Source organism: Penaeus vannamei, chromosome 30 (assembly GCF_042767895.1).
Source record: "Penaeus vannamei isolate JL-2024 chromosome 30, ASM4276789v1, whole genome shotgun sequence".
NCBI lineage: Eukaryota > Metazoa > Arthropoda > Malacostraca > Decapoda > Penaeidae > Penaeus > Penaeus vannamei.
This window is the reverse complement of record NC_091578.1, coordinates 817,844-830,343: the sequence shown is the minus strand read 5'-3', so window position 1 is coordinate 830,343 and position 12,500 is coordinate 817,844. Positions and strand designations below refer to the sequence as shown.

Genomic DNA, 12,500 nt, shown 5'->3' with positions numbered 1-12,500 from the left:
GGAGTTCCGCTGGAGCTAACCCTCCCCCCCCCAACCCCTTCCCTCCCGAGTCTGTCCCTCGCGTCCAGTTCTTGAGTCCGAGTTCGGGACGCGCTTGGCCCCCCCTCTCTCTCTCCTCAATTGGCCCTTGGAATTAAGGGGTTTTGACAGCACGATTCGCCTTTTTCCTCCGTCATCCGGCCCCCCCAAACCCCACTCCGCTTCCCCCCCGAACTCTCTCCCCCACTCTTCTTCAACCCCGCCCCCCTTTTCCTCCCTCACGCCCACGATTCTTCAGTAACGACTGACTCATTTGCTGTTAACCCACTAGCTATCTGACTCACATTTACCCTTAGACTCGTTCTCTCTCTCGAAGCCCTCAGAGCTTTGTTTTTTCTGATCCTCCAGGCCAGTGCATGAGCCTCACTGTGAGGGAGCCTTACCAGACATTTTTTTTGGACGGAGGAATAATCATTTTTTTGTGACCAAGTTTTTTTTGGATTTTTTTTTATCTAAATAAAAGCACACTTTTTGACGCTTTCAATAAAATTATTAATCTTAATTTTTTGCCTCAGTTTGGAAATGTAATAACCAAAAGTTGGTGGTCCAAGATGTGGAATTAAGTGCATGTGATTTTGGGTTGTGGCGACATGCAAATTCCTTGCGAAATCACTGATGCACGCGCGTTGTTTTTTCTCTTTTCTTTCCTTTTTTTCTCGTTTTATTTTCTCTTTTCTCTGTCTTCTCTTTCTTCCGTTCTTTCTTTCTTTCTTGATTTTGTTTCACACGCTTCCTGGTTTTGACTTGCCGGACTGCCGTAATTATTAAAACCAAAAAAACAAGAAGAAGAAAATAATTATAACAATAATAATAAGATTAAATGCTGGACCGAAGCCTTCCGAAGTATGCCATCTAATGTAGGGGTTTCCCTTTTTCTTTCCCCGATTCCCGTTTTCTGTCTGGTACGGTCCTCCCATCCTCTCCCCGTTGCTTTGGACTCCTCTCTCTCGTCCTCTGTTTATTTCTTAACTTCCTTGTTTATCTTACGTTGATTCGTCCGGTTCCAACCTTTTCTTTTCGTTATTTTCATTTACTTCCTCTCCTCCTCCACCACCTCCTCCTCCTCCTCCTCCTCCTCCATCTCCCTCCGTCGTACTGCTATATGCTTTTTATTATTTTAATTTGTCACTTTTATGATTTATTATCGGTCTTATTACTACCTCTTCACCCATGTGCCTCTGAACTGCCATTCCTATTTCATTCTCGCTCTTTCTTGTCTGTCCTTTTTGGATAAATGGTGCATCTCTTTTTTTTTCTTTCTTTTTCACTTAACCGGCGATTTATTGGGAACTGATAACGTATGATAACGTTCTTATCAACACAACTCTCTAATGGTTTATTTATCCTTTTACAATACTGATCTTCTATCTGCTCTCATTGACATTAAATGGCCATATTTTTTGGGCATATTTCCGCTTCATTCACCTCGACCTCTCGATTTTTTTTTTCATTTCCCTCCTCATCCGAATCCTCCGGAAAAAAAAACAATAATGGTAACTGATCATCTGGGTATATTTTTGCTCCTTCTTTGGTCACTATTCGTAAAAAAAATAATAATAATAAACGAAAAACAAAAACAAAAACAAACTCTGGCTCCCACTCGCCGGCCCTGGGACCTCTCCCCCCCCCCCCTGTGCGCGTTGGGCCCCCCCCCCCTCAAAGGTGCTCCGTTCGTGTGGCCGCCGCCCAAGATGGTTGAAGTGGTGGAGGAGGGGCCCCGCCCGCCTGCGTGGGCGCCGTCAGGGGATCCCACGCAAGTCCCTAGACCAAGGCATGTCGGTGGGCCCCCCCCTAAGAGGCCTCCCCTCTTGCCCACCCCTCCCCCCCCCAAAGATTATGACACCATTGTCATTAAGGCTCCCCCTCCCGGCCAGCACCCTTCTGAGCCTGCCCCCGCGCCCCCCGCTTCTGCCCCCGCGCCCGCCCCCGCTCCTGCCCCCGCTCCTGCCCCCGCCCCTGCTCCCCCTGCTGCTGCTGCTGCTGCTTCCGCTGCCGCTGCCCCTAGCGCTGCCAAAGCTAAGCCTGGCAAGATAGAGCCCCCGAAGCCGGTTCCCGTGACAGAGCCGATGCCGACCGTGAACCTTGCCTCCGCCCCCCCCGCGGCCCCCGCCAAGCCGGTGCCCTCGGGCCCGAGCGTGCAAAAGCTGACCGAGGCCAAGCCTGCCAAGCCCGCGCCCGCCAAGGGTATCCCCGGCTTCAAGCATGTTAGCTCGCCCAAGCCCGCCCCGAAAGCCCCGACCTCCAGTCCCGGCTTCAAGCCTGTCGCGCCTCCCAAGGGCCCCGCCCCCGGCCCCGCGCCAGGGGCCCCCTCCGCGCTTGCCGCCAAACCCATCTCTCCCCCTGTCTCTGTCCCCATTGTGAACGCTGCCCCCGCTCCCGCCCCCGCTCCTCTCCCCGCTCCCGCCCCCGCCCCCGCTCCCGCCCCCGCTCCCGCACCTCTCCCTGTTCCTCCTCCCCCCCCCGCCCCCGCTCCCGCTCCTGCCCCCGCTCCTGCTCCTGCCCCCGCTCCGGCTCCAGCTCCAGCTCCTGTGCCAAAACCTGCAGCCCCCAAGCCCCCCGCTCCAACAGGCCCCGCTCCAGCCCCCGCTCCCGCCCCGGCACCCGTGATGGGCGGCATGCCCAAGCCCACGCCTGTGCCAGGCATGGGCGGGCCGACCAAGGGCGTGCCCCAGACGAGCGGCCAGAAGAGCGCCCCCCGCCGAGGCCGCGGCGTGATGAACCAGGCCGCCAGCACGAGGATCCCGGTCTGCTCCGACTGCATGCGCCAGATCAGGTAGGAGCGAGCCGCCGCGCCGCCGCCGCCCTCGCGCCCGTGTTCGTTGCCCCCGTGGCGTCGTAGCGATTGAAGCATGCTGTGTGTTCTCGTTGTCATTTCTTTGTACCCCGTGGCCAGGCACTGTGACACCCGCTGCCACCGTAGCCAAGGAGCGCCCTTCCTGCCAGGGATGCAAGTCCCCCATCAGGTAATGCTAACTGTCCCTCTCGGATTAACTCTGTAAATATGACACACACACACACACACACACACACACACGCACACGCACACGCACACGCACAAGCACACACACACACACACACACACACACACACATACACACACACACACACACATATACTTGCAGAAATACTAACTGTAAATCACTCAATGAATCCTATTTGCAATAAAAAAACACCCAGATCACCGGACGCACAAACACACACATTCACTAAAACAAAATAACACAACAAAACATTTTTATTTTGTGTATATCTTCAAGGGAACGATATCTTGGTTTTAAGGCTTAATACGTGGTTTATATCCAGTGTATAATTTACCTTCGTATATCACATAATTCAAGTGAATAGATGTTATAAAACATTATTTTTTCCCCAATAGTAATTTCGTCTTGATCAAGATATAGTTCCCTCTTTTTATCATTTGTTTCTTTTATGTAAGAGTGTTTTTTTCGTTGGAATGTTCAGTAAAGTCGAGAATGCAGTGTTAACACTTTTTGGCATGAAAATCACCTTCTTGATTTGTAAATATATGTGTACGTGTACGTCTACGTCCATTCATCAGCTGTTAGATCTAAGTTAAATGAACTTCCTATGTATAAATAAAGAAAAAAAACGAGAAAGAGACAGAAATAAATAAACTTGACATAAACACCACAAAAAAATAAAAATTCAGACCAAAATATCTATGAAATAAACAAACAAATACAAACAGCTCTATAGACGGAAGAGCACCGCCCCTAAGCCCTCCTTCTGCGTCTCCAGGGGGCCCTTCGTGTCCGCCCTGGGTAAGACCTGGTGCCCCGACCACTTCGTCTGCTCCACCGACACGTGCCGCAAGCCTCTCATCGACATGGGCTTCGTCGAGGAACAAGGTTCTCTCTACTGCGAAAACTGCTATGAGCAGTACTTTGCTCCGATCTGCGGCAAGTGCGACAAGAGGGTGAAAGGCGTAAGTGTTCCTTCCCTTGGAGGTTTTGGGTCAAGGGGCTTCTGTAAGGGTGCGTTTGGGGTTTATTTAGGGTCGGTTCGGGATTCTTTTGGTTTTAGGGGGGGGGGGGGGGAGGGGAGGGTTATCATGGGGAATTGTTTGATGTTTGGGTCAAGATTTGTTTTATGTAATATACCTGTTCAAAATGATACAATAATTATTATTTTTAGCGCAGTAAAGAAAAAAAATCAATGCAGCAACGGCAAAAAGAAAAAAAAAAAAAGAAAAAAAAGAAAAAAAAACAGTAATAGACAGACAGATAGACAAAAGTAGACAAATAGATACAAAGACCAGATCAAACCAGACCAGATAACGAGGATTAATCTCACCCCCCGTCCACCCGCTCCTTCCAGGATTGCCTGAACGCTGTCGGCAAGCAGTTCCATCCCGAGTGCTTCTGCTGCGCCTACTGCGGAAAGGTGTTCGGTTCTGGCGCCTTCTATCTCGAGGACGGTCTGCCCTACTGCGAGGCCGGTGAGTGTCAGCCGCTGTGGTCTTGCTGAGTTGATTTTCATGTATTTCTTCTATTTGTTTACTTAGGTCATGCTGAAATAAGTTGATTTTTATGTATTTCTTCTATTTGTTTACGTAGGACTAGTCTTTAGAATTCATTTACTTGGAGGGTCGTCCTTTGCCGCAAGATCGTGTAGCATCTTGTGTCCTTGTTTTAAATCTGATGAAAGAACTATACCATCGCTGTAACAGATCGAGTACTGATTAAATTTATATTTTTTATATTTTATATATTATATTTTTTCTACCATGTCTAGTCGCAATTTGCCCCAAGTTTAGTTCTGCAAAAAAAAAGAAAAAAAAAATGGGTCGAGTAGAATTTATCCCACCTCTTAACAAAAACTTAAGTTATTCCACCTATCAACGAGCCATACTTAAGTTACCCAACCTCTCAGTGACTCATACTTTAGTCATACTACCTTTGAACGACCGACACGTAACTCATTCCACCGATTAACTAGCCTTACATGAGTTATCCTCTCTCAGCGACTCATAATCAAGCTATCCCACCTCATAACGACCCATACTTATGTTAAGCTGCCTCTTAACGACTTAAACATAAATTACTTGACTTCTTAACAAGTTATGATCTCTCAACAACCCATAATTGCGTTATCCCACCTCTTAACGACCCATACTTAAAGTCACACAACCTCTCAAAGAGCTATACTTGAGTTGTCTCTTATCTATCAACAAATACTTGAGTTATCCCACCTCTTAACGACCCATACTTAAGCCATACGACTTAAAGACCTACTTGAGTTGTCTCTTATCACTTAACAACCCATACTTGAGTTATCCCACCTCGATCCATACTTAAGCCATACTTAAGCCATCTCAAAGACCTATACTTCAGTTGTCTCTTACCTCTCAACAAATACTTGAGTTATCCCACCTCTTAACGACCCATACTTAAGCCATTCTACTTAAAGAACTATACTTGAGTCGTCTCCTCTCTCTCTCAACAAATAATTGCGTTATCCCACCTCTTAACGACCCATACGTAAGCCATACCACCTCTCAAAGAACTATACTTGAGTCGTCTCCTATCTCTCAACGACCCCTACTTCTCGCAGATTGGAACGACCTATTCACGACGAAGTGCGTGGGTTGTGGGTTCCCCATTGAAGCAGGTGACCGATGGGTTGAAGCTCTCAACAACAACTACCACAGCCAGTGCTTCAAGTGCTCTGTAAGTGTCTCCTTTTCTCTTTCTTCCCCACTTTCTTCCCCTCTTTTTGTTTGCTGCACATTTTGAGAGCATGAGAATAACTACTTTTATTTATCTAGATTTCCTCCGATTTTTTCATTTCGTGTGATTTTATTTATTTGTTTATTTTTTTTTTAATATCGGTATTTTTTTCATATTCACTTTGAGATTTCTATTGTTATTTACGATAAATAAGCATGAGGATTTGATTGGTAGATAGGATGATCTATTGTGAATCTTGATATGAAATATACATTTAATTTGTGATGGATTGCCGAAGATTATGCACAAAAGTGTGGTAGATAATTTGATTTTGTCTTTGTCTTTGAAGAGAATGAATGATTGCCAAACCACCTATGCATGTGTCAATACATACCCTTATGATAATATGTGATCCTCATTATAACATCTTTTGGTCAAAGTGCACGTGCTCGTATCCAAAAAAAATCATCTTCCACCACCCCAATAAAAAAAAAAGAAGAAAAAAAAAAATCCCCCTCCCCCCCCCAAAAAAAAAAGCCAATCCTACTTTTTAATGTGTTCCGTCCACGCCCCTCCGTCCTTCCACAGGTGTGCAAGTCCAACCTTGAGGGAAAGAGCTTCTATGCCAAGAACGGCCGGCCTTTCTGCAAGTCCCACGCAGGCCGTTAGATATATATATATATAAAAACAACAATATATATATATATATGTATAAAGCTCCGGTTCGGTACCACCTCGTCTCACTTGGTGCTTGTGTGTTCCCTCCTCCTGGACCTCATTCCTGAATCAACCTTTTCGAACTCATTGGCAATTTTTTTTGTTTTGTTTTTCAATTTCTTGGTTCTTGTATTGGATGCCCTTCCCTTTGCATTTGGCCATGTATGTATTTATCCATTCATGCATTCTTCTCTTTTTTTTTTATTCATGTGTATCTCTCTCTCTTGGTTAACATAGGGAGGTTCTTTATTTTTCATATTCTGTGTTTATCTGTGCATGGGTGTATGTCCATCACGAGCTGGGTCAGTGGCTGGTGTTGCCTCGGTGGTCGATGCAGCTGACCGGCCGCTGTAAAAGGGTTAAAGGTAGATTCCGGAATCTGGCCAATTTTCTTTAGAGAGCTTCTAGAAGGAATTTCCCGACTAGATTTTTATTTCGTTTGTTCATATGAACGAACTGTTTTAGTCCCCGTTATTTTATTATTTTTGTGTTCAAAGTTAGTGGATAAATAACTTTTGTAGAGTACGTGTCTCTTCCTCTTTTAGTTGAGTTAATAGTCTCCAAGAAGTGGTCGTTTGCTCACAACTAGCTAATTAGCTAATCAAATAGTCTTAATCCTAGCTTGTGAGACAATTCAGATACACTATCACTACCAAGATAATGGTCATGGCTGCAGATTGACACCACAGAGATAAGAAAAAAATAAACATAAAAATAAGATAAAAACAAAAAAATAACAAAAAAACAAAAGAAGCCTTGCACCTTATTTGCTCTTTTGTGGGTGTGACTCATGCACTAAACTTTTTTTTTCATATTTATTTATTTTTTACTCTGACCACTCTCGCTCTGTCTCAGCGGTACAGGAGGTGGCTGGGGGGCCTCTTTGGCAACACTCACATCTCTCTAAACAACATAGTTTTTGCTCCAGCACACTACTCCTTTCTATCTCTGCCTCACACTCTCACTCACGCTCATTTCACAAGCCCTTCCAGTGAAAGATAAAGATAAACCGTGTATAGAAGCTCAGTAGGTGCAGCACACTATTAACAAGGGATTCCCAGTCCTACGTAGTCTGCTTAACCGGAGTAGTAACTAGCCTCTAACCTGCAGAAATGCCACAAGAACCTGGAGGGCCAGAGTTTCTTCGCCAAAGGTGGAAAGCCTTTCTGCAAGGCCCATGCCCAACGTGGCTTCTAGGGCGGCCCAAACAGCTCGCAGGACCCTCCTGTGTCCCCCTGCGGAGACGGGGCGAGGGCCTGTCGTCCTCTCACCAGCAACAGAAACGAAGACGGAAAAGAGAGAAAGAGAAAGAGTCTCGAGCAGCGGCAGTGAGCGTTGTGGCCCTCGCGAGTGCCATCCGCATCACTACTTTCACCAGCGACGAAAAGAAGCACCAGTCTGCAGCACCGGGAGCAGAAGATGGAGGAGGAGGAGGAGGAGGAAGAGAGCCGCCTCACGTTGACACTCCCTGCCCACTGTCTCCTTGTTACGCTCTGTTTGTTTACATTAACTGTGCTACTCACATTGGCTAATTGTTGGTGCAAGATTACAGTGCAGGTTTGCAATCGTTCTGTTGCAATTATTTATTGTCCAAAACTTATGTAAAGAAAGGCAATTAGTCAGCCTTTTGACTCTTGTGTGTAAAGATAATGGTGCTCGCAATCACCAGTGATAAGAAAGTCAGTGCCTTGATTTTATCACATTAATCTATATAGAATAAGAATATATAAGCTTTACCGCTTAGTTTAAGGTACACTCAGCCTCTGCAGACACACAACCACAAAACGATTGATATTCTTTGTATTATTATTATTATTACTTCCAACAGTTCTTCCTTGCTTCAGCTGTTTTCAAATCACTGCTGTTTACTGTACTATATAGAGAGGTATATGAATTGTAGAGAACAGAATATTGTTACTCATATGCTATTATTGTATATATGAATTTCACGAAACAAAACCTGTCTAGACACACTAAGGACACCATGTCAACCAATCTAGCAATACGATTTTAACTCGGCTATGCTTGCTTAATCTTCCTGAACGCTGTGTGTTCTTCTGTCCCAACATTCTTCTCGTGTACTATTCTTTTTTTTTTTTTTTTTTGCTGTTCACACGCACCATTGTCAGTCTTCCTGAAGTCACGAACTCCAAATCTCACGCGGACGCCAGAGCTTGCTTAAGGGCCACCCTGTAAAGGACGACTTCTTGACCCTGTAGCAAACCGAGCCAGCGACTTAATGACAACCCTGTAGATTTTGTGTTTTTTTCTGTTCAAGAAGGCTGCACACCGAAAACAAAATCAAAAAAATCTTCCAAAAAAAAAATATTATAGAATTGTCTAATATTCGGCGTAAATTATGTTGCGTGTTTCTTGATCTTCCAATTATGTCTGGCCCCTTCTTTCCCAGGGGATTATAAAAAAATAGACATATTGTATTTACTCCTTTATTATCCTTTTATATGTGGGCTTCCTGTTGGGACTTACAAGACCTTTTGGTCGAAAATTGAAAAGGAGTCAGCTGATTCATGCTGTCAGTTTGGCTCCATTTTATTATTATCATTATCATTATTTTTTAATTATTTTCATTATAATTATTGCTTATTATTATTTTTGCCATCATAATTGGTATTATCATCATTATGATTACAATTATTACTATTTCTAATTCATTTTTTATTGTCTATATAAAGAAATACAAATAGAATATGAATAGTTTGCCTTAATCTACTACTTTAATAAGTGACCAAGATATGGCAACATTCCAAGCGGCATCAGAGGATAAAAATATTTTGAGAAAAAATATGGAGATAGCGAAAAAGAAAAAAACAGTGAACGACTATTAAATGATAAAGAAAGAATTGATATAAAGATACACTTCAAATAATAACAAAACAAGGTTTATAAGAAAGTCAAAATTGAAAAAAAAATACATGCAAATTGTTATATTGCATGAAGAGATTTCAGAGTGTTTTAAATACACAAGGACTATAATACAGAATAAAAAGTAGAAAACGTAAACAGAAATATGTGTTACACATTGAGCACACGTACACATACATACATAAAAGCAAACACGTGTGACTATTCTATATGTAGATAGATAGATAGAGAGAGAGAGAGGGAAAGAGAGAGAAAGATAAAGAAAGAGAGAGAGGGAGAGAGAGAGAGAGAGACAGAGACAGAGACAGTGATAGAGAGAGAGAGAGAGAGAGAGAGAGAGACAGAGACATAGACAAAGAGAGGGAGAGAGTGTGTCTCTACTTCCTTTTTTGACTTATTTCCAGGCCAATTTTGAAGCTGAGTAGCTAGTTCTTTTACAAATAGACGAAGAAGGTTTTAGACTATCACCATATATATATAGATTTCAAATAGATAGAATTCAAAACAATTCACGGATAAGAAGAAAGAAAGAAAAAAAAAGAAAAAGGACAATTATTTCCTCCATTGGCTTGAATATCCATCGGAAGAGAAGGAACTCACACCAAAAGAGGAAGAAAAGGAAAAAGAAGAAAGAAGGTAAACAGCACATCTACACACCCAACCAACAAATCATATCTCACAGAAAACAAACAAACAAACATAAACACGAGAGAGAAAAAAATCATAAAAACGATACCCTCAAAATTAAACCATAAGACGTTTGTTTCTAATCAGAGACAAATCAACAAATCAACATCTACGTTATGAATACTCTTCCATCCCAATCTGAAAACCCTAAACACACAAATATCAACAGAAAGGAACAGAAAGGAACAGAAATTCCGTTGTAAGGACAGGAACTCGCCACTTACCTGTTCAACAACAAGCCGACTCAGGTAAACAGAGGATGTGGGGGGGGGGGGGTTCTCTACAGACATCTTTTCCTAGAAAGGGGGGGGGGGATTTAAGGGGGTCGGGGAGTTCCAGGAAGAGGCAGGGATAGGGAGAGGGAGAGGGAGGGAGAGAGAGAGAGAGAGAGAGAGAGAGAGAGAGAGAGAGAGAGAGAGAGAGAGAGAGAGAGAGAGAGAGAGAGAGAGAGAGAGAGAGAGAGAGAGAGAGAGAGAGAAAGAGACAGAAACAGACAGACAGACATAGAGAGAAAGAGACAGAAACAGACAGACACATAGATAGAGAACAGTATCCCTATGACAAACCTGCCGTGACATCTGGCCCCTCCACCCTCCCCTTCCTTTCCAAACAGCAGAGTATGGGTCAGAATAGAAGATAATAAAACCTGCAGAATCATGCAATATAATCATCATTCTCCGCATTTTCTCTTTCCTCTCCGTCTCTGAAGAACCTACACGTATTTTATCCAATTAGATTATGAACTAGAATCATGAATATATATATTTTTCCCATTAATTTCCATATTTCACATACAATCTAACAGCACCATGAAACAGTGTCAATCTCTATTTTCTCTAACAGCAAATCAATTAAATCTATCTATAAGTTATTCATAAATTTGAGCAATTTCCTTACAGCACCGACATTCAACTATATTTTTAAAAGGAGTATAAATAGATGAAAAAATATACATTTGTGTTAAATGTTTACGCACTAAACTCAGCGTTTCAAATAATAGTCTTAAAAGAGAGTATTATGAATGCTAAATAACCATGACTAGGTTTGTAGTAAAGGAATTTAGCATCATCTTTGCTTCAATTCTGGTCTAGTTCACATTCTACTAATAATACCTATGCATATTTCCTATTTCCTTTATTTTTCTTCTGAATGCAGGGAGAGGTAGATGAAAAGGAAGGGAGGGAAGGAAGAAGAAGGGAGGGACGGAAGGAGGAGAGGGAGATGGAAAGGAAGGGAGAGGAGGAGAGGGAGAGGAAGGAAGGGAGGGAGGGAAGGAGAGTGACATGGAGAGGGAGTGGGAGAGAGAGAGAGAGAGTGTGCGAAGGTGTCCGGACGTCCTTCGTCAGAGCTCCAATATTTTCTTGATTTTCTACGCGCTTATCTCTTCTTTCAGCCAGTAACTACGCTGGCTGCCAAAGGTATGATTCCAATACAATTATAAGCCATAAAAATCCAAAAGGAACCTGAAATTCGAGTGAAAATGGCATAAAAATTTCATCCCTGCCTCACTGCCCGTGCCCTACCCCGGCGCCACTCGCGTAAACAATACATTGTACTTCCCTCACGGACAGAAATTCCCTCCTCCTGCACCTGCTTCTGCCGTGATATATATTATTGCAGCACTCATGGCCTCTGCAACTCGAAGCAAGACTAAAAAGACGGATAAGGAAGCGGACATGGATGAGGGAACTATCCTGACCCTAGATGGCGCCACCACCAACAACAACAATCCTGGCGACAAGGACGGAGCAGGTGGCCCCGCCCCCACACCTGTCGTGCCCGACGGAGCCCAGGTAATCGCGGGTGAACTATCAACCACAAGCATATCAGGTGAAATGTTGCCTTTCGTAAACATTATTTGCAAAGTAATTAAATCCCAATTTGATTCTTATTTCATCAGATTAGACAGTATAAACAAAGCAAAATCTAAACAAGTTGATCACATGTAAGCTAAAATCAGTGCTTTAGAAGAAAAAAATCACTCAACTTGAAGCTAGCATTGACGATGTTGATCAATATGAACGAAGGGATACAGTGATAATTAGTGGCTCCTCACTGCCAGTAGAATCAACCAACGAAAATTCCCTCAGATATAATAGCGAACACGATCAAACACCTCCATGTTAATTTGTCACATTCTGACATTAACGTAGCACACCGCCTTGGTCAAAAACGGCAAGGCAAAAGCAGGCCAATCATAGTGAAATTGCAAAACCGAGCTAAAAAAAATCCGAGTTAGTCCAGGCGTGCATTGCAACAAAGAAAACTTCACAACAATGTCACTAACCCCTAAACGTAGGCATCTCCTCTCAGTCATCCTCAAGATCAGGTCCAAGCACAGACCCCTTTTCCAACAGTGCTACACTTCTGACGGCAAAATAATCCGTCTGCTGACTTCATGGTCTGACAGCCCAGAGTTATGAACTACACTGCCAAGGTATGTAAAGCTCTCTGTGACTTCAATGTCCTCGCCGCAAGCACGTA

General features: G+C 43.6%; 2 protein-coding genes across 23 annotated transcripts in view; both read left to right on the top strand.

Moving 5' to 3' along the window:
- Zasp52 (Z band alternatively spliced PDZ-motif protein 52) overlaps positions 1-8,884 on the top strand; it is a 147,375-nt gene extending 138,491 nt beyond the window's left edge. For 16 of the 20 annotated variants that reach the window (XM_070143531.1, XM_070143530.1, XM_070143532.1 and 13 more), the window contains 5 exons: positions 1,702-2,812; positions 3,799-3,985; positions 4,378-4,498; positions 5,614-5,729; positions 7,557-8,884. In XM_070143531.1, the coding sequence (XP_069999632.1) occupies positions 1,702-2,812; positions 3,799-3,985; positions 4,378-4,498; positions 5,614-5,729; positions 7,557-7,643 (1,622 nt within the window). In that variant the 3' untranslated portion in view covers positions 7,644-8,884. Of the gene's footprint in view, positions 1-1,701; positions 2,813-3,798; positions 3,986-4,377; positions 4,499-5,613; positions 5,730-6,317 lie in introns of all 20 variants that reach the window. The other 4 variants (XM_070143537.1, XM_070143536.1, XM_070143534.1 and 1 more) reach the window with 2 other exon arrangements.
- Positions 8,885-11,330: 2,446 nt separating this feature from the next.
- The window catches only part of LOC113802106 (putative defense protein), a 15,471-nt gene continuing 14,301 nt past the window's right edge, over positions 11,331-12,500 (top strand). The window contains exons 1-2 of one of the 3 annotated variants that reach the window (XM_027352574.2): positions 11,331-11,809; positions 12,374-12,453. The gene's annotated coding sequence lies outside the window, so the exon portion shown is untranslated. The remainder of the gene's footprint in view (positions 11,810-12,373; positions 12,454-12,500) is intronic. The other 2 variants (XM_027352575.2, XM_070143515.1) reach the window with 2 other exon arrangements.